Source organism: Coniophora puteana, assembly GCF_000271625.1.
Source record: "Coniophora puteana RWD-64-598 SS2 unplaced genomic scaffold CONPUscaffold_13, whole genome shotgun sequence".
NCBI classification, from domain to species: Eukaryota; Fungi; Basidiomycota; class Agaricomycetes; order Boletales; family Coniophoraceae; genus Coniophora; species Coniophora puteana.
In genome coordinates, this window is record NW_006913065.1 from 432,181 (window position 1) to 452,554 (window position 20,374).

General features: G+C 51.6%; 6 protein-coding genes across 6 annotated transcripts; 2 read left to right on the top strand and 4 right to left on the bottom strand.

The window, feature by feature from the left end:
- Window positions 1-1,609: 1,609 nt before the first annotated feature.
- CONPUDRAFT_139408 (glycoside hydrolase family 5 protein) lies at window positions 1,610-4,201 on the top strand. Its single transcript, XM_007774863.1, has 11 exons — window positions 1,610-2,609; window positions 2,659-2,755; window positions 2,816-2,821; window positions 2,871-2,992; window positions 3,049-3,165; window positions 3,224-3,274; window positions 3,330-3,498; window positions 3,551-3,603; window positions 3,663-3,772; window positions 3,827-3,975; window positions 4,031-4,201. The coding sequence occupies exons 1-11, from the start codon at window positions 2,505-2,507 to the stop codon at window positions 4,048-4,050; spliced, it is 999 nt and encodes a 332-aa protein (XP_007773053.1). The 5' UTR covers window positions 1,610-2,504; the 3' UTR covers window positions 4,051-4,201.
- Window positions 4,202-4,527: 326 nt separating this feature from the next.
- Window positions 4,528-7,369, bottom strand: CONPUDRAFT_168491 (kinase-like protein; the record flags this gene model as incomplete). The annotated part of the gene is made up of 8 exons (XM_007774864.1): window positions 7,319-7,369; window positions 6,684-7,262; window positions 6,245-6,622; window positions 6,092-6,193; window positions 5,732-6,037; window positions 5,564-5,680; window positions 5,444-5,514; window positions 4,528-5,383 (listed from the first exon to the last, which is right to left on the bottom strand). Exons 2-8 carry the CDS (start codon window positions 6,903-6,905, stop codon window positions 4,528-4,530), a joined length of 2,052 nt encoding a protein of 683 aa, XP_007773054.1. The 5' UTR covers window positions 6,906-7,262; window positions 7,319-7,369.
- Window positions 7,370-7,973: 604 nt separating this feature from the next.
- On the bottom strand, window positions 7,974-9,357 carry CONPUDRAFT_129975 (acyl-CoA N-acyltransferase). Its single transcript, XM_007774865.1, has 6 exons — window positions 9,283-9,357; window positions 8,902-9,127; window positions 8,827-8,845; window positions 8,644-8,773; window positions 8,514-8,569; window positions 7,974-8,464 (listed from the first exon to the last, which is right to left on the bottom strand). The coding sequence occupies exons 2-6, from the start codon at window positions 9,024-9,026 to the stop codon at window positions 8,243-8,245; spliced, it is 552 nt and encodes a 183-aa protein (XP_007773055.1). The 5' UTR covers window positions 9,027-9,127; window positions 9,283-9,357; the 3' UTR covers window positions 7,974-8,242.
- A 169-nt stretch (window positions 9,358-9,526) lies between these two features.
- On the top strand, window positions 9,527-16,531 carry CONPUDRAFT_92653 (uncharacterized protein; the record flags this gene model as incomplete). The annotated part of the gene is made up of 13 exons (XM_007774866.1): window positions 9,527-9,692; window positions 9,755-10,201; window positions 10,249-14,664; window positions 14,717-14,881; window positions 14,930-15,051; window positions 15,109-15,258; window positions 15,321-15,462; window positions 15,518-15,619; window positions 15,676-15,744; window positions 15,798-15,937; window positions 15,991-16,114; window positions 16,173-16,366; window positions 16,424-16,531. 13 exons carry the CDS (start codon window positions 9,527-9,529, stop codon window positions 16,529-16,531), a joined length of 6,345 nt encoding a protein of 2,114 aa, XP_007773056.1.
- Window positions 16,532-16,635: 104 nt separating this feature from the next.
- CONPUDRAFT_129982 (ER-to-golgi vesicle protein transport Sft2) lies at window positions 16,636-17,772 on the bottom strand. Its single transcript, XM_007774867.1, has 6 exons — window positions 17,463-17,772; window positions 17,273-17,383; window positions 17,194-17,220; window positions 17,029-17,146; window positions 16,937-16,978; window positions 16,636-16,885 (listed from the first exon to the last, which is right to left on the bottom strand). Exons 1-6 carry the CDS (start codon window positions 17,684-17,686, stop codon window positions 16,775-16,777), a joined length of 633 nt encoding a protein of 210 aa, XP_007773057.1. The 5' UTR covers window positions 17,687-17,772; the 3' UTR covers window positions 16,636-16,774.
- Window positions 17,773-18,004: 232 nt separating this feature from the next.
- CONPUDRAFT_139412 (FAD/NAD(P)-binding domain-containing protein) lies at window positions 18,005-19,577 on the bottom strand (the record flags this gene model as incomplete). The annotated part of the gene is made up of 3 exons (XM_007774868.1): window positions 18,005-18,952; window positions 19,006-19,344; window positions 19,404-19,577. 3 exons carry the CDS (start codon window positions 19,575-19,577, stop codon window positions 18,089-18,091), a joined length of 1,377 nt encoding a protein of 458 aa, XP_007773058.1. The 3' UTR covers window positions 18,005-18,088.
- Window positions 19,578-20,374: the final 797 nt, after the last annotated feature.

Below are 20,374 nucleotides of genomic sequence, written 5' to 3' on the forward strand. Positions count from 1 at the left end.
TGACAAAGGACGAACGCGAGTATGACATGGAAGTCTATAAAGGCGCGAACTCACCGGGCTGTTAGTATTGAAGGTTGAGTAGAGCTGGTTAGGCTGGTTGGTAGACGATGGTAGTCGTTCGAGGTAGAGAGAAGACTTAGATGATATTCATGGTAGCGACTGTATATATATGACAGGAGCGTGTGAAGTCACTACCGTATTCGTAACTACTGTGCAGTCCAAGTCCCACGGTAATGTGAGACGGCTACGTAAGCAGAACGTGGCCCTATGCGATGAACGCGGAGCCACACGAGTGCGTGAGCGCTTAAAGTACCGCTGGGATACCAAGCGCCTAAATAGACGTATGAAGGCGATGTTTACTTGTAGACCTCTAGGAGGAACATCGCCGTGTAGGAGGCTTCTGGATGAACCAATAAAGCCGTAAAGGGTCGAATACTAGACGTAATTCTGACATAGAATTCAATCCGGGCCCTCTGACTGCTTCTGTTGGTTCGTTTGTCGGAATTTGATAGAACACCACTTTGCAGTGGTTCGGGAGGTTTGGGAGAAGAGAAGACGGACAGAGAAGCATAAGAGAAGTCATGAAGCAGAGAAGCTGGAGAAGCAGATCTCTATAATGTAGGTGACTAACTTGACAAGATTCTATAATATATGAAATTATACCGTGCAAAATCACTGGGCGTCTACATTGAACACGACTCTTTGGATGACCATCTATAGTTGGCTATAATACATGGCATTCATACGGTGCGTGTCTATAATTCTCTGTCGGACCGAGCACTATAATATAGTGCCCGAGTCCACCCTCATAATGTTCCCTTTCTCACGGTGGGCCTCTATCGTAGCCCATAGTGACGATCGTAAGTACGCTCACACCATAATACTTATAATTTTTCCCCACTTTCTGTGATGGATACGTGGATTCTCCAGAGATTTTCCACCGACCAAATGTCGAGCAATGAAGCTTCGGAGGCTTGAAGTATACCCACAAGAATAATCAGCTGGAATCGCTACCGGAAAGCATAGTGTATAACCACTAGCTCAGAGGCCTTGCTATCGCACAACTTCTTGAAAATGTGACCATGAGTTAGGCCGACATTCAAAATGGGTGTGCGTGTGGTTTCAACGTCGCTACATACATCATGGAATAACCTTGATGACCGTAAGCAAAGGGTTTTTGAGTATATTCCATCTTGGTTTTGTCGCAATCAATAACGCCACCTCTGCAGCGTTGGCTTGAAGCTTCCGCATTCTAAACTGCGTTAATCCAGCTCAAAGTGCACTCGCGTCACTCTCCGGATTGACACCTTTAGGTGATTGGATTTTGGACGAGTCTTTCTTTGCCAGGGTACGCAGAAGCAGATACTAGTACGTACCAGTCACGAGTCAAAGTGGGGTACTTCGAGTCCGAGTTAACGACGTTGTTTTCCCCCGTTTTCGGCTCCGGGAGTCTCGGAATCGTTAGTTGCCGATGGTCTTCCGGCACGTTCCCTAGTTGAGCTCGCTGCTCAGTCGAGGAACTTCCGAGTCGTCATGCATCTCTTAAGCATCATGATCGATTGATCGCTTGTCCGTTCAACAATCTCTGCTCCTCAAAATACCGACGGCTGGCCGAAGCTTGCTTGAGGATAGTTCAGCTATCATTCATGACCCATGATGAAGTGCCATTGGCTGCGAGGGACATGTTGGAGACATGCGCGCGCCTCTCACTTGAGGCTGGGAGTCATTCTGGTGCCCTGCTACTATCTCGAGCTTCAAGATGCACTGCATGAATGAGTCTTGGGATGTATTTAAAACATAAGTGGCATCGTTTGCTAGCTTGACCTACTTTATTCGAATTGTTCATAGGCTCTTTTATGTGCCTTAATGGCCTCTCTCTTCTAGGGCATTTAGGAAGGGCACCCGAGGAACGCAGAAGGCCCCGGTGGATATGGCATTAGTTTACATTCGCCAGAGAAACTGGTAACCCATGCGGTCCTTCTGAGGTACATCACAAGGTTCGCAATCGGATGAGGCCACGAGGTGTTAGCTCGGGCGGGTCTGAGAGTAGACGTGGTGCAGAGGAACTGGGAGACAAGCAGTTCTCTTTGTACAGCTTGCGCTGGCAGCAGGCCACTGGGACCAGGAAAGTGACATAATCCAATATCTTGGTTGAAGGATGTCCCTACTGTAACTAGGTCCAGGTCTGTTGGCAACGCGGTATGACTCCCTGTGGCACCGCGGATCACCCTCGTCGATCACCTTGCAGCATATGACACAGCCTATTACCAGCTATTACCCCGTTGCACCAGCCCAGGGTACCCATGAATTATCCGCAATCTTGTTGCAATGGCACGTATGCCACAGCACGTCTATAGTTCATGGTTGCTACTATACTTCGGATTTTCCTCGCCCTTATCTTCCAGACCGCAAGAATATAAAAGGCCTTTATGTCGAAGCTAAAGGGATTTCGTCCCAACACAAGTCCTTTTTGACCTACCCCAATCAGAACTCCGCCGTATAATATGAAGTTCCTTTCTCTACTCGCTTTAGCCGTTTCCTCAAAGGTGGCTTTCGCTGCTCTTGGACCTCTGGGAGGTCTGAACACCGCGGGTTGGGACTTCGGTGTGGTGTGTTGCATCTGAGGAACGTAAATATCCATCGCTAACCACGAAACAGGGTACTGACGGCAACCTCGCCGCCGGAAGTGGTGTTGCCCCACCTCCCGACCAGTTCGCCCATTTCGCCTCCCAAGGTGTAAACATATTCCGCATTCGTAAGTAACACACCCTATCAGAAACATATCTCTGAGCTAACAAGGCCGTCCTGCTTGTAGCGTTTGGTAGGGCAATATTGTTCGGTATACTCACAGTATTCTTACGAGTTCTTAGCATGGCAGCTCATGACCCCAACGCTCGGCGGAGACATCGACGAAGGGTGGTTCTCTCAGTATAGCGCTTCTGTGCAGGCCGCTAGGACGTCTAGCACTAACCCATATGTCATCGTTGACGTGGTGAGACTTCGTCTCTCTCCCTGGTGCTTGCGATTCCTCGTCTCATATTTCGATAGCACAACTACGCGCGCTGGAACGGCGGTATCGTTAACCAGGGCGGGCCAAGCAACGACCAGTTTGCCGATTTCTGGGGTAAGGTCGCGGGCAAGTTCAAGGATGACGACCATATCATTGTGCGCACGAGGTCATCCTATGTTTTCGGTAATATTTGACTGATCAAGGCCTTTCCAGTTCGGTGTCATGAACGAGCCTCATGACTTGGACGTTCCCACTTGGACGCAGGTCAGTCGAAGGTTGTACCCCTCAAAATCAAACGCAGGCTGACAGGATTTTTTAGAGTGTTCAAGCTGCTATCAATGCTATTCGTAGCGCGGGTGCGAATTCGCAGTATATCTTGATGCCTGGATCCAGCTACTCGAGCGCTGGTGCCCTCCCTACGGAAGCAGGGCCGGCTCTCGTTAAGCTCACTGACCCCGCCGGCGGAGTTGAGAAACTCCTCTTTGATGGTAGGTCACTGGCAGCGTAAATTATTGTTTCTTTGTGCTGACTCATTGACAGTCCACTATTATCTTGACTCTGACAGCAGCGGCACTCACACTGACTGTACTAAGGCAAGCTAGGCTATCTTATCATTTGACCTTCATAGGATTAATCCTTCCGATCCAACTAGAACGGCGTCGACGATCTGACCAACCTCGTCAACTTCTTGAAGTCGAACGGCAACCGCCAGGCCATCCTGAGCGAGACCGGAGGCGGAAGCACGTCCTCCTGCGAGACTGAGTAGGTCCAATCCCTAAGATAAGCTCAAGGCCACCGGCTGATGATTGCGCAAAGCCTCAACCAGGAGCTTGCGTATGTCAAGAACAACGCGGATACCCTCATTGGCTTCACGGCCTGGGCTGCCGGTGCCTTTGACACCAGCTACACTTTGTCGCTGACGCCCAATGCTGATGGCTCCGACCAGGCGATCTGGACCCAGGGTGGTGAGTACTACGGTATCGTTGAGAAGCAATTGTCATGTACTGATCGACCTCATAGTGAAGCCCAACTTGCCATGAGCTGGCCTCGGATGAAGATCTCTTCGACTAATGTTGCATTGAAATCGACGAGTCTGTATACTGTAGTTGTGTTTCTAGCCCATGTTCGTAGATCGAAACTTATTTATTGGAGAAATTGTCACCTCCATATTAGACACAATATACCTTTTTGAAAGAACAATCAGATACACAGGCGATAGGTCATTTAGAGTGTTTTTTTATAATGAAAGTTATTACACCAGCTGCTCCGAAGATAAAGAAAGAAGCGATACGATAGAAATAGCGAAAACCTATAGAGCGGCATGACATGGGATACAGGCAGTGATGCAGATGAGGATTCAAATTGATAGAATTAAAGCTCAAAGGTAGCTGAGAACCTAGGTTAGATTTAATAAAAAAACAGCAGGAGATCTATTGTGACTTACTGGTGTGGTTGGATAATCAAGCTAAAATATGATAACGGGCTGGAATAAATGGCTACTGTGGTGGGGTTGCTGCTCAGACGACCAGCAAGGAGGGGAAAATGCGACTCCGGCGATGTTGACTCGCTGACTGCGGCGTAATGAAGGCGGCAAGAGAGCCTACACTTAGAGGTGTCGAGGGGGAAAAGGGGGGTAATTGACACAGCGTCTGCGGTGAAGGCGTGGTGCGATTCGTGCTGGATAAGCTGTTGTTGGGGGTCGATGGGCAACTGTCGATGGTTGAACTTGCCGTCCGCGAACTGGAACTGGAAGAAGCGTTTGGCTGCTCCGCGGAGTCGTCCTCGGGATAATGCTCGCCCGGGACCTCTTCCATCGTAGGCAGCATCTCGATTAGCCCCGGAATGTGCCGTAAAGTGAGGAGTGGAGATATTGGTCCATTCTGTCCACGACGGCGCCCGTCGGTACGCCTCGCTGTCGCTGCATCAACACGCGATCTAGAGTTCCTCCCATTCGAAGCTTGGTAGTGTGACCTTCTCGGCGGTATGTATGCCTTTGCGCTATCCATTGGGGAAGGAGGTGTGTTGGGAGCCGGGGTGGAAGCGAACAAAGCTAGCAGTGGCGATATGGGAGGTGAGTTATCGACGAGAGTACTTGATGTCCCATAGCCCGAAGACGAGGAGCCCGATGTACAAGAGCTGCTTGAGTCTCCGTCTTCTTCCGAAGATGTCTCTTCTACAGATACATACTGCACAACCTTCACATGTACCCTAGCCTGAATGCCGGAAGTGAAACCTGGGAACGGATCATTCTTCTTATCAGCTAGAGGCCCGAGGTGATATTCATTGGCGTTATCTGGTCGTTTTGAGGGAAGATTGAAGGATTGAATGATCTCGGGCATGACGTTCTCCCGCCTCGCAACAGCGGTCCAGTTTCTGGTGATTTTGGCAATCTCAGCGACAGTCACTGAGAGTGAGATGATAATGCAGTCTTACATTGGCCTAAAGAAAGGGTGTACCTTTATTTCCTCGAGGGAGAGCCGATCGGTTTTGTCCTTTACGAGCATCTGAAGCTACCGTCAGAAGTCGCTAAGAAATTGATACGTAATTTCGTACCTTGGTGATGAGCTCCTTCAGCTCCCGATGAACATTGTCTGCTAGGCGGAAGAACACGGGTTCTTCAATAATTTGTTTTACCATCTTGATAGCATCGTTATCTCCATCCCAAGGATACTGCGAGCTTTATATCAGTTAGGTGAAGACCGAGGAGTAGGAATGACTTACACGGCCAGTAGCTAGTATGTAAGCTGTGACACCGAATGCCCACAAGTCGCTCTCGTACCCACAGGACCCATCGATCCAGTACTCAGGTGAGAGATACTCGGGGCTACCTCCAGCCCCAGCGGTCGGACTCTGTGAGCTCTTCTTGAAGAACTTCTTGAGATTGTGCAACGCAGAAGACTTAGTCATTTGACGAGCGAATCCGAAGTCGGCGAGGACGAGGTGGTTGTCGTCCCCAATGAGCAAATTCTCGGGCTTGATATCACCATGTACGTATCCTCGAGCGTGCATGGCTTCAATGGCGGAGAGCTGAGAACAATGGTATGAGTGGGATAGTAGGATAACTTCACAAATGATGCTCACAAGTTCAGCCAAGAGTGGACGGAGCTCTTCGGCTGAGATTCCCCTCCCACTCTCAAAGCGCTCCCCGATAATGCTAAATAGGTCTCCTCGCTTGTAAAAAGGCTGCACAATTCAGCATGTCATATATTTGATGAGGATATATCGCCAACGTACCATGAGCAAATAGCAATTGCTCTCGTCCTGGAAGGATGCAAGCAAACGAGTGAATCGTGCGTCCCCTGCGAGCGCCCGCATCACCTCGACCTCGCGTTGAAAGTTGGCAAGGTGAGTAGGTTCCTCGAGCACGGATTTTCCGACTGTCTTGAGCGCAAACGTCGCGTGCGAGCTGCAGTCCTTGACCTCAAAGACCTGGCCGTAAGCCCCACCTCCGATGTAATTGACGGCAGTTAGATTATTCATGACCGTGTACGCCTGGCCTGCAACGGTTGTCCGTACGAGCTCCTGCAGGTCTTCACCGACAGCGCCGAGGAGGTACTTGACTTCTCGCCGTAGGTCCTTGTTTCTTAAACGGGATACGCACTGGTCCGTCGCCTACGATAAGAAGTTGGCTCCGGTCAGCGAGCAAACGGGATATCAAGAAAGAGGGGCTTACACTCTTCAGGCTTTTGACATCTGCGACGGGTCCAATGTCAATCTGGAGTGCTTTTTGTAGAGATGCGTTGACCCTGTGGTGTACACCGGGCGAGAAAGTGACGACCGAGAAGAGCTTGCCCATCGTCCCTTGTTCGGCCTCATTCCAGTCCACGGTGTGATCAAGCGATAGACAGCTGAAAGGCGTCATCAGCCGAGCATGCATAGCGATGTCGGGAGACATGGTAAAGGCAACGAAGATCACAAGTTGTAAAACGACAAGATAGAGGAAGGTGAAGGAGGAGTGTAGCGTAAGCAGGAGTAACGTAGGTGATTTGCATTATGGCGGGCGGCTGGCAAGCCTGAGGCGGCTTGCGGCTGCCTGGGCCAGTCAGTTCCGTCCGAGATGTCCAAAGGAGACACTGTCCAGAGGAGAACCAGTAATCAGCAATTCATTCTAGAGGTGATTATACATTGATTCCATGATCATCCGCTCCTAATCGCCAAGGTAAGTCGTCCTCTAGGTTTGGGACGGTTGAAGACCAAAGATCTGAAGAATTACAACTTCGAGCCAGTCTACCTAACCAAGAAGCGACATTCTCTAACCAGATAGCGACCTTCTAAGCATCTGATCAAGAGCGCCAGATAGAGACTCACAAGTGTCCCGGGATAATACTTAAGACTGGCAATCCCTGGGCCAGTAAGATTAAGGGTTCTCGTTGGTGAGTAATCCGAGCATTATGAGGTCGAAACTGGGGTTGAACGTAGATCAGAAAGCCTGGCCGCATCGCACAGTGACAGTAGAATTGATTCTCCAGGGGACAACGACGATGGCTCGCGCTAGGAGCGTAATTTATATGAACGTATGTTGCCTAATAAGCCGTAGAGTCAATGGACTCGGAGTCGGTGGGTCTGACAGGGGCCAACGAGCTGGTGAATAAATCGAGAGACAACGAGAATCAATCGACTGGTCTCCGAAGTGTCGAACGTTAACGTGGGACAGGACGAAAATGGTGTGCGAGGTTCATGGTGGCGCGAAAAGAAGACCATGGCGTCACAGTTAATATCGAACAGGCGCGTCTTCGGACGCGTCGACGCGTCACCTGCACTGGTGACTCAGTAGTGCTCTGGGTGAATCAGGAGCGCCTTGCATTTGCCGTACCCGCTGCGGGAACTTCATCTAGCAATAAGTAACAAACGGTTTCAACCACATTTAGCTTGATGGAACTTGGTCCTGCGACCTTGCACGTGTCTTGTCGGATACCTCTGAACCAACGCGTCCACTTTCAAGTCGATCATGCATGTGTTCTGAAGAGTGGTAACTTGAGCAGGGTTATAGGTACATGTACGAGGACAATATTATACAATGGTACTATGCGAGCGATATCAACGTAGCCAATAATACCAAGCAAAGCTTGAGCAAAGCAAAAGCCCAGAGAATTGAGAGTGTAGAAAGGAGGGGAGCCGTAATGTGCGAGTGAAGTCACGGCTGTGAGCTGGCAAAGTAATCGGTAATAATTAGGGTACTAATATGATAGCAAGTCAAGACACGTGTAGGGTAAGGGCCGTGGGTGCCGGTGATTAGGCAGCGATGGACTGCAGGTGGAGTATGGACGCGAAGCCGAGGTACAAACTTGCATCTGCTGCGGCTTCTTGAGTGGCAGACGGTGGTACAGGCAATACAAGGCGGAAAGCATCCTTGCCGTTCAGGTAAAAGCGATACAGGCGCTTCTCGCGGATGAATCCGAGAGATTCGTAAAGGGAGAGTGCGGCTGCATTATCATATTCTGTTTCAAGAACAACCTGAAACAGCGTGAGGAGGCGATAAGATACCGCGAAAAACGTGACGGACCTCTTGAACACCATGTTGCTTCATGACTTCGATAGAGCGGCGTACAAGAGTGCTGGCTGGGGATGCATGCACAATCCATACGGCCGTAAGTATGTGCCCACGCTGGAACCGAATAACTCGGATAGCGCACCTACGCCCCGCTTTCTCCAGTTCTTGTTGACACTGAGCATGGCTATATACCCTCTGTTAGCTCCGCGGGTATGTACATCTTGTTTGCAAACGATGACCCCAATCGGTTCGGATGAACCTGGAGGAATAGCCTGCATGAATACGTTGTCAGGAATCCACCGTGCAGGTGTCACTGTGGGCTTACAAGGAAAGCCAGTTCGGGCCTACGGATGCAGAAATGCTCAGATAAGCTTTCAAGCTGTAGGGCGGAGGGGCTTACCATTGACTAAGGAAGTAGCGATACGTGAAGATAACATACGGTTCGCTAAGCTCTGTTTGGACGAGACTCATGATGTACGGGAGGTCATCTTCGCCCCTGTATTGTCTGTAGACGATGTCGGCCATGGTGAACGTCGAGGTAGAATTGAGTGAGTCAATGTGGGGGGGAGGGAAGTGGGGAAGAGAGAGAGAGATGAGATGTGTGCGGAAGGGCACGCGACTCTTGTCTTCGGATCGGGATTAGGACAGGTCATTTAAGTTCTCGAATGATGCGTGTCCGCGGGCGAGGTGAGTGAATGATGTGTCGAGTGAATTGGGGGTAATGATACATGGAGAGTCTAGATAGTGAGACGCAAGTATTCAACGTGTTGAATGTAAGCACCTGAGCTCGATGAAAGGCTTAGAGCGTCCGGATGAAGCTCCTGGGGTCCAAGAACGCGAACGCGTCCTGAGTCAGGTGTTCGAGGGGCACGGGTGACGGTACGAAGTGGTGAGTTGCCGGACGCGTGTTGCCCTGCAGGAAATTTGTTCCCACGCTTCGGACGCGACAAGTCCAGGAAGGTTGACGCGGAGCCATTCGAACACACTCGCCGCTGCCTACAGGAGGCTGGGAGCCATACTCGACGATGGAGTCAATATCTGGGCTCAGAAATGTCTTGCTCGCTACCCTTGGCTCGCAAAACTACGGCGAGCAGGAGCTCTTTGATGCCTTGCTAGTGAGCAAGGCGCGTCTGTTGGAACTCTTTGAGGTTGGACCCAGCAACCCTCAGGAACAAAAGGACCTTCAGAGCGGTGCGTATTGTCATTTCTTCTTTGTGTAATACGTGAACTTCGTCATATTGAACATCCAGCAGGAAAGATATCCGTCGGTGGGCGCTCACTTGCAGTCAATGCCGACTTTGCGCAGCAAGCCATCTTTCTTGCACAACAACTTCAATGTTCAGAAAACTACGTCGCCAGCATACTGCACACTATAATGTCCGATAACCCGAACACGAGCCCTGAACAATGCATGGAGGCTGCAGTCGCCGAGTTTCATCAACGTAGGCGACACTTAGCAGACTGCTTGAGGTATCTTTTCGAGGCGGCCGAGCTCGCCGAAATACAGGACGCGCCCCGGTTATACATGCGCATCAACGCGTTCGTACAACAAGAGCTCATACCGCCAGCAAAGGTCGGAGCAGGAGATGCGTCCTTAGCTTACAGGATATTCAGCCAAGTGGACGCGCTTGGAGGTGTTCTAGCGCACGCACAGACAGCGAAGCAGAGTGCTGTTAGCAACACCGTGGCCCCAAAGCAAGGTGAGCTTATGCTGTAGGTTTTGATGGACATGCTTAACGCCTTTCAGGTGCCATCCCCACTCTTGGCTACGATATTCTCAACGCGCGCTATGATTCACTGAAATACGAGAGAAGAGTCCTCGCCACTGTGTACTTCCAAATTGCTCGTCTTGGCTACCTGTCGCCCACCGACCTGCAGAAGTCTGTTGACTGGTTATCCACAAATCCATACGACCCCATGACCTTCCACATCCTATCCTCTGTCCTCGCCTTATTCGATTCGGTTGACCCAGACTCTATTGGGGGTAAGGTTCGACACGATCTTGCTACGAACAAGACCGTCCTCGCATATATGAAGAACAAACTTGCCATCAATACAGAATGGAGGGATTCTGGTCTTAAGGCAGTCCTCCTCCTCAGATGGACGCTGTTCCTCACCGAAACTCGCCATCGCGATAATTCACTGGAGTCGAGGGACGGATTTAAGACAGAAGAATTAGAGACCCAGATATGGAATGCAGTGCAGAGTGGTGCTTTCACCTTCCTCGCGTCGTCACTTTTGCTTTTGCAGCGCCGCACAAGGGGCACGTCGCCAACCTCCTTTGCCACAACCCTTCAAAGCTCGTCGGAGCAAGACCAGCAACGTGAAATACCGACAGACGAGTTTAAGCTCGCGGTGCTGAAGGTCTTTGAGGGCCTGGTTCGCACGTTGATCATGTATGCATCTTCCGAGTTGCGCAAGATCAAACAGCGGCAAGAAGACATTGTCCTTGCCAGCGCTCGGACAGACCGGTCGCGCATGTTCCGATCCACACTCCCCTCTTCTGAGTCAGAATCCACTAATGCTCCTCGGAACGACATCGCCGTCCTCTATTCCTTCATTGGTCTCCTTTACACGTCGCTTCCTCCCGAGCGGGCCTTACAATTCTGGGGTGCTAAGCCTCACGACGTTCAAGGCTTGTCATGGATGGAATACACAGAGATATCAGCTGGGAAGCTTCCTGCTTTTCTTCAATGGGCGGTGTGGTCAACTCAAGCTCGCGACGTCGACATGACTATGTCATTGTACGACATGCTTGCTGGACTTGCGAAGGGACAGCAATGCAGCGAACTTGCGTACAACTTCCTAGCAAGAGGCGGCAGCGAGGTTATCCCAGGCAGCAACCTTCCGTCAGCGGGGTCGTCACGCTTCAACGCCGGTCCTACTGTATCTTGGACGATGATATTCTCTTTGCTCCAATCGTGGGCGGCTGCAGGTACCCAGCCTCGGCCTGGCCACTCAGCTGCACAACCTATGGGTACTTCTACTGGGTTTAGCCTGTCCCATGCACCTGCGCCGTCGCAGGCCGCCCAGCCCCAACAGGTCGATATTGGTCCCAAAGATGTCCTTCTTGCACAGTCCTTCCTCCGCCTCGTGTCCACAGTTGTGGCCGACTCTATCGCTGTGCGCCTTGCTATCACTAGCAACGCATCCTTCCGTGTAGTGCCTACCCTTGTCTCTCTCATCCCCTTGGTTATCCCGCTGGAGCTGAAGGGCGCTGTATTTGAGACGCTGGCCGCAATGTGCGAGCCCGGCGCTGGCGCAGCAGGCGTTGAGGTCTGTAAGACGGTGTGGAATCTCATGGAGCGTCTGGAAGTCATCAACGTGCGCGCAGTAAAAGCAGGATCAAACATTCTAGCGTCAGCCAAGGGTGTCGAAGCAGAACTGGAGGAGGTTGAGTCGGTATACAAGCTCTACCCTGCTACTATTCCCTTCTTGAAACTGCTCAGTACGCTCATTCACACGCCTAAGCGGATCGCCCTCAAGGACCGCGTTGCCGACACGGAGCCACTCAACACGATACCGGAAACCCTAGGCCAGTCGTATCGTCTACCTGGTATCGGACCGTACGTTTCGTTTGTCGTCGACAATGTCTTCGCTGGCATCCCGCGCAGGGAATATGCGAGCCCTTCAGACCGGTGGCAGATGAACGACTTGTGCCTGTGCTTCATCGAGCGTGTACTAGCAAGCTACGAGCTTGAGGCGCTTGTGGTATCTGGCGATGACTCTCAGCTGAACAAGGACAACGTCATGCGGTTATTTGTCCATCCTGGCTTCGACATCATGAAACGTATCCTGTCAGGTACCTCATTGCAAGCCAATATCCTGTCCTATCTAGTCGATGGTGTGGAAGGCTTTGAAAAAGAATTCGCGGACGAAGAGCCCCACTTCAAGAGCACAATTGTCCGCGTACTTCGCATCGTGCAGCGCGTTATTGATATTCAGGACATATACTTGGACGTGCTAATCCCTGTCCTTGGTGAACTGAACGGGTCGCAGCTTCTTGGAGATCTGCCTTCGCGGTCGTACTTCACGCGACTAGACCGTGCTCTGTCCTATGGACCCCAAGTCATCCCTGCCATCGCCTCCTATACGGTTTACGCGGCGCATCCGGAGGTCGTCCTTCTCGCGATCAAGATTATCACGCAGCTAGCTTCTTCTACCATCCCGGGTTTCTCATCAAGCTTGCTCACGCTGATCGAGCGCAGCCCAGACTCAGAGCGTATCCTAAGCGGATTCCGTGAGAGGCTTGATGTGGAGGCGTCAGACGACGTTGATGCAGCGGAGGCGCACGCGGACGAGGTCACTGGCGCTGGAGCTCCCGACAGGGAAGGATCAGGATCAGAAGCATTGGACCAGGCTATTCGACTGGCGGTGCTGGAGCTACTCAATCGCTCGACGGAGCCTGAACAGCAGTACCCGAACTTTGGCCACTTCCTTCTCTTCGGTGGATCTGACAGCGGACACCAGATCCAAGACCCGCATGCAATGGGGGCTCAGCGTACCTGCGTGCATGTCTTGTTGGAGTTGCTGAACACAGGTGTTCCGCGCTTGCAGGGGAAGGGTAGGTCTCGAGAGTATCAGTGGAGCAATGGGACACCACTCATGGTAGCCCTGCCGGCACTGGCGGAGCGATGTTACCGAGTTATACACCATTTGTGCACTCACCCTCGCACCTCTGATTCTACGATGCGCTACTTGCGGACCCGGGAGGACTTCTTCGTTAGGCATTTGGCGACTCTCCCAACCCAGGTGCCCGAGACAGATCTGGAGCCAACTATTCAGGTTATGTACCAGGATGGGTCTCGCGTCACTACAAATGTGCCGACGTTGCGCTGGTTCTTGGCTCTTCGGTCGAGGATTCTGGATCTAGTTGCCCTTGACTTGCATATTCTGACGAACAAGAACCACCACAAGGGTGTTCTCGACATTCTACAGATCCTCTTTGGAAACGAGGTGGCATACGATGAGGAGACGAACGGCTGGGATGTGGACGTGTTCCAGCCATTCGAGGGAATGGGACAAAGTTACTTGAAGATCATCGACCTCGTTCAGTCACTTAACTTCGACTGGGTTGACCAGCTGGCTGTGAATCCCGTTAATTTGGAGCTTCTGGGGCATCTCAACCTCCACTCATGCGTGCGCGTGGATGCGACCGGCTGTGAGGTCGTCGATAAGGTCGCCTTATTGTCACTGCTAACCGCTGGCCGCCGCGCTTTGCAATCTCAAGGGAGACTCGCAAACCCAGGTGCTACGGACAAACTCGTCGCCGAGATGGATTACGTTTTGTCGAGCTGTGCCATCGAGAACCACCGTCGTGAAGTTGCACATTCTATCGCTTCCGGCTACGAATCTTGGCGCCGGGTCCTGGACACAACGCTCATGAAGTGCTTCACCCGACTTCCCCATGATCGCCGAGAGAATATGCTCTTTGACCTCCTGCACGTCTTGCCATCCACCCTGCACACCGCTGACATCCAGGAGCCTACTGCCATCCTCCTTGCCGAAGCCATCCTTTCCTGCATCACGAAGCTTCGCGAGGACAGACGACACCAGATCATGCTTCAGTCTGCAGGCGGAGATGCCGAAGCTGGCTCGCTCCCGACAGAACGTCTTTACACTCTCCTCCGTAGCATCTTGGAGTGTATTTTGGACAAGAACCGCTCGGAGCTGGTCCGGGGCAACCTTTATGCTGCGTTGGTCAACTACCTGCATCTAGTTGCAGCAGACAAGACCACCACTCTTGAGTCTGCCGTGCAGCCTTTCGGCACGCGCTCCATGTCAATGTCCCTCACCCTGTCTGCGTTTAGCTCCAGAGACGAGCCGTCCAACTCGCTCAGCGAATCGGTCTCAATGTACAACTCCCCTGGCGCCGTATCTCATACCCAGGAGTCGGTGTCATCGCTCGAATCTGGGACTCTTGCTGCCATAAAGCCCATTCTTGAGAGACTTGTCATGACTATCTCAAGAGATGCTATCGATGGCACTGAAGTTTGGAAGACAGTGGCGTTCGTTGCGTTGGATTCGCTTCTATATCTCGGACGATCGGACAAGTCACGTACGGTGTTGACGGCTTTGGTACGCTATGGCATCCTGTCTAACTTTGCACGGGGCTTGAAGGAAGCAGAGCAACATCTGCAGTATGTTCTGAAACCAGACCCTGGTGAGTGTTCCTCGAGCTAGCATGAATGCACTTTGTTCAAGATGATTTTCAGACGATTTGAACCCTTTGTACGTCTATGAGGCCAAGATGTCTTTCTTCATCCGCATGGCTCAGAGTCGGTCTGGCGCCGAGCGACTGATGGAGGCCCAAGTCCTGCCTGTCCTTGCTCAGTGCGACTATCTGGACGCTAGACCAGAGGCAGACGAGTCATTCATGGGTGAGTTTGTCGCGTCGTAACTCAGGATCTCTCTCATCCCGTCACTAGACAGAGACAGCTTCTTACCATCTGCTGTACACCGGTATCACCAGTTGTTTATGCCGGCCCTCCAGTTGGTTGCGGGTATAATGGCTACTCTGGGCTCGAATCATTCAAGTGCCAGCCACCAAGTAATTTCTTCGTTCATCTCGATTAGTTGGATATGTTCTCATGTTTTCCCCCACTAGGCTCTGGACTTCTTGTCAAATCATAGAGACACTATCTCTATTTTGTTGAAGAACGCTGACGAAGAAATATCCCTTTCGTTCATCGAAGAAATCCATCTGTTGGTGTCATTGTGCAGCAGCGTTCTTCCTCTCGTTCCCAAATCCGACCTGGTACGGGTTACTTTATTATTGTTAGTCGATCAGCAACTTATACAAGTTCACCTTTCTGTCAGCTGTCCGCCAATTCTGGGTTCGGGAGCATCCATGGCGCTATCTTGAGCCTGGCTGCCAGGTGTCTTGGAATCGGTCATTGGAAACAATCAGTGAACCCTCAGACAGACGCCGAGCTCCTCATGGCTCAGCTGTCCGCCCCAGGTATGCTTGTTCATTGTGTGCTCAGTTCCTAAGATAATCTAATTTCTTGCAACAGGACCGAATGCCGAGTCCAGATTCGATACGAACGTACGACGACAAGAGGCATTGCTCCGAAAATCACTTGTTGAGTATCTCGGCGCAGCGAGCGACTTCACAGGTGGGTCTTGTTTTTGTACATGAGATGAGGATTTCCTGCTCATATGTTCACGTTAGAGCCGGAAATCTCCCCGGTCCTGTCTCCATCTCTCGCCCTTCCCCGACCTGAGTCGTCTCGCTTTATTGGTACGTGGCAGTGTTTTGAATAAAGTCACGAGTCCTAATGCAAAGCCCAAAAGGCACCATCCCCTCTGTTGGGGATTCAATCGAAGCCCTTACGAGTGTCTGCGAAGATCTCGCTATCACATTGAAACAGATAGGCGACTTATCTGCTGAGCTTTCTTTCAAAGATCACATCCGCGTTGACAACATCCAAGAGGTGGGTTTTAGTCTAGCTAGTTTTAGGATCTTTTCTAAACTCCATCGTTGTAGATCGTTGCCGTTTCGGATCCCAGCTTCCTTCAGGACTTGGACATCGGACAAAAGCGCTCATTAATCCATACTGAGTATGAGCGGCTGGTAGTTGCAAAACAAGACGAGGTCAAACTCCTCCTTGGTGAGTAACTACCCTTCCCCGTTTCATAGAAACTTCTCATGCGTTTTTCTCATGGCAGGTACGACGGAGATGTTGCTTCTGCTGCTTTGGAGACATCTCATCAGCTATTGCGAGCGCAATTCGCCTAGTACTCCGAACTTTAGGCTGTCAATATCAACACGTTTGGCAAGCGCCCCTGAGCCGGAAGTGTTCAAGTCGGACGCGGGGAAACGGATTGCCGCACCTCTGCAAAAAGTGGCGTCCCTTGATCTTGTATGTCATGATAGCCTCGCTGTCGGTGCACCATTATCTCTAACCATTACTGTGCAGACGCCTCAAACTGCCGGGCCGAACTGGGAGTCATATCAAGGTTTCCTAGAGATAATGTCCCGGCGACTGCGTGACACCGTGGGTTTGCATGATGACTTTGAGCCATGACCATGAATATCCGGGCACCCGTTGTTGTCCTCTTCAAAATTGGGCACATTCTCTTCGATATACTGCTGCAAACTTGCTTACACTGCATAATTTACGATTTGTGCCCGCAGTAGAAATGTATTGGTATACATCACATCTTCGCATCTTCCAAATATGAAATAGTCAATCTGCCGTCAATGCTTCAAGCTCCGTAACAATGATAAATAAGAGAGCAAAGATGCTATTACAAAAGGGATAAGAAGACTAGAAAGGGAGGAGGCTCCCTGCACCACGCAGAGCGACTTGACCCCCGAAGCGAAGGGTTTGCACGCCACCTGGGAAATAAGCGAGGACATAGGTTACAAGAGCGACGATCTAAAAATTCCGTTGGTCCACGCGTTGACAAGGTGTAGAGTAGTGACGTACTTGAACGATCGCACAAATCAGAGCGCCGAAATACGAGCGAGCCTGCGCATCATGTTAGAAGTGGGTTCAACATCAAAGGTAGTTTCGCATACCCCAAGCGAGAAGTACAAGGTGAGCCCCAGGCTTGCAAAATATGTGCAAGAAAAGGGTAGTCGTTCCTTGGATACAAGATGCTTGAGGTGGTTTATTGGCCCAATCAACACGGAGAACCTGTCTTTAAAGTGAGCGGGCAAACATGCAAGGCTGAAGGTGCATACCCGAACATAACAAGCAAGCTCCCAAGGCTATAGCAACATCATAAATCGCCATTCGTGACTCTACGATCACAAACCTCACCTGAACGCGAGCGCAAACTTCGATGGTCGAAACGCAATAGTTGGCAGCACCAAAAAGGACACGAAGAAGCATACAGCGGCACCGAGCAGGCATCCACCGAAGCCCAACAACCTAAAGAGTTCATTCATTAGCCCGATGACATACCGATTTGGGGCAAACGAGAGCCTGCAACTGCAGCTGTGGGGCGTACCTCTCCCACCGCGACAGCGCGAACCAGGCCTCCTCCTCGTTCGAACGCTCGCCGGAACGCAAAGGTATGTAGTCTCCCGCTACGGCGCTGTAGAAGCGCGAGAACGGGTTTGATGATGGCATGGGCGTCTGTGCCTGTTGCGAGTCATCGGTCGCGCCCCTAGCCCAGCGGAACTGGGAGAGGTTCGCCCGAAAACTCTGCTCCGAGTTGGGTGTTGGTGCCATTGCAGAAGAAGGCAGCAGAATGAGAGGCGCGAATGAAGAAGAGGGAGACCAAGAAGGGCGGAACGTAAGAGGCTACAGGATTGGGGGGCGTGGGGGTGGAGAAGGCTCGGGGAGGTGATGTCGCGTCGCGTCTGCCGATTGTTCTCAGCTCTTTCCTGTGCTTACATGCCTGCGCCTCCGTCATCCCTGCGGTATGTAAGCGTAGTTTCCGCAGGCGACGAATCTGGCCAAATAGCAAACAGTTTCTCTTAAGGACGCGCAGATGATGCGAAAAATGGGTAAGTCAATTCTAGATGTTCGGCTGTTGAACGAGCACAAGATTTCTGACGTTCATCGTCTACAGTAAAAATTGCAAATACTACATCAGTACTATTCTCGAGGATTATAGCTGCTTCCTGCCCTTCAGGGTCTTCCTAGTCCACTCAAGTTCCAAGCAATTCTCGACTGCACAAACCTGGGTTTCGTACCGATCCAAATCGCCCAATCCCGAACAGTTGCCCGACTAATAGGCAGCCACCAGAAAAGCTTCTCGCTGTACTTGGGCCCCAACATACCGAGTAGCGATTTGGTGAAATGGATGACATCGGCCGCGCGATTGTGTCTTTCTTGAGCGAAGTGGAGTAGGATCTTGTCATCATCAACCGTGGCTGGGGAAGACTGGGTAGCCTTGATGTGCTCGGCGATGGGCTTGCCGATGGAGACAGCGTCGCGAATGCCCAGGTTCATCCCCTGGCCGCCTGCGGGCGAGTGGATGTGCGCGGCGTCGCCTACGAGCAAGATAGCGCCCCCCTCGACAGGTGCCTTCGGATCGCTGGGATTCGCATTGGGATCAGAGTCGAGTCGAATGAAGGCGCGATCCGCGATAGCAGAGTGCGTGCGGAACCGCGAGGACCAGACGACATCCTTAATCGTCGTGCCGTTAGGATTGACAGTAGGGTCCGAGGAGATGAAGATAGGACCGTCTTTGTCTGCCATCTTCTGCAGCCATTCGACTCCGGGGGCATGAGGAATCTCTTGGGCGGATCCGGTAACGAGCCGAAAGATAGTTTGATCAGAGGGGCGACCATACTGTTCGTTCACGGTCTTGGGAAGGGGAACGTAGATGAAGATAGAGCCGGAGGAAGCGATGACGCGCAACTCCTTGTTGACTCTCTCCTCGTTGTTGAGAATCACGTCTGCGGTGCAGAGCTGGCTAACCTTCCCTTCCAGTGTAGCAATGTCCGTGCCATCTGGATCCGCGAAACCGATGCCAGCGTTGGTTCGAACCTACATGGAATGATCAATATCACGTTCTTATTAAACTGAGCTGAAGGACATACGACAGAGCGAGCTCCATCCGCGCCAATGATGTATTTGGCCCTTATGACGCTGCCATTCTCGAATGTGACGTCGGTGTATGCGCTATCCTGGGCATGTCGGCGCATGCCTACAACCTTCAGGGGTCGATGGATGTGAACACCCAAACCCTTGAGCTTCTTGTTGAGAATTCGTTCGGTCAGACTCTGCGGCGCAGACAAGGCAAACGGAAACTTGGTGTACCCTTTCAGAGTGTCGAAGTTAATCTCTGCGAGGGATGAAGTCTGCGACCAGAGTCTGAACACCCTATTCTTGATTCCTCCGTCAATGAGCTCTTGCGCACAGTCGATGGTGTCCAGAGCCTGAACGTGATGAGATGTCAGTCGCAAAGTCGGAATAGGCCGTGCGATATGGTACGCACCTCGAGGGTAGCTGCGTGCACGACCAGTGCTCGCGACGCGTTGTCGCCCTGAGCTACCGCGTCTACGATGGTAAGGTCGGTAACGCCTTGTTTGATTAATGACAAGGCGGAGGCGAGGCCTGCCGGCCCTGCGCCAACAATGAGTACTGTAGTTGTATCTGGGAGAGTCGTCATAATGCGGAGTGGATTGTGATGCACCTTCAGGAGGTCAAACACAGGCCATTCTTATAGGGGTCGACAAATGGCGCCTTCATTATTTAGGAGCGTCATGGAAGTGGCAGGCGTCGGACTGAAGCCAGTGACGTCGGAGAGGTCGCATCCTTTAGGCGGACGTAAAAGTCAGCAACTTGAAGTTCGCGATGGCTTTCTCTGCTGACTTGTTCGAAGAATGGATCAAAGCGCGCCGCGATCTGCTGCGATGTTAAGTTCAAGGCGTGCGAACGAGAGTTGCTGACGACTGGGAGTTGCGCTGACCCCGATGCCATCGGATTGCTTCTCACTGTCTCGTCCGAACGGCCCGCTGTCAATCTCGAGTACTTTCCATACCAGCACAGATCATGCACAAGCCTTGTGGCGTTCCGAAACATACGCTGACCTATGCTGACTAGCGCTGACCCACGCTGACTAGCGCTTAGTGTCGATCGTTGCTATGTGTGCCTTTCTTCGTCATACAATGCCTCACCCTGTCCCACATACTGGACGTCATTTTTGCTTTCGTTGCAACCATGAAAGTATGAATGTCGAGCCGCCACTCTATCTTTTGCCAGTGCCAAACGGCTCCCCACGACATTCAGAAGCTTTTGATGCTTATTTTCTGAAGATGACGCTCGCCACGAAGTTGGATGGCACACGGCAACTTTGGTATGATTTACCAAGCATGGCTGACGTCTTAATATTGCCGCAGTATGTCAAATGGAAAGCCCAATGCCCTCGTAGCCCGAGCTCCCAGTCGCACCGCGGCTGCAAGTGAC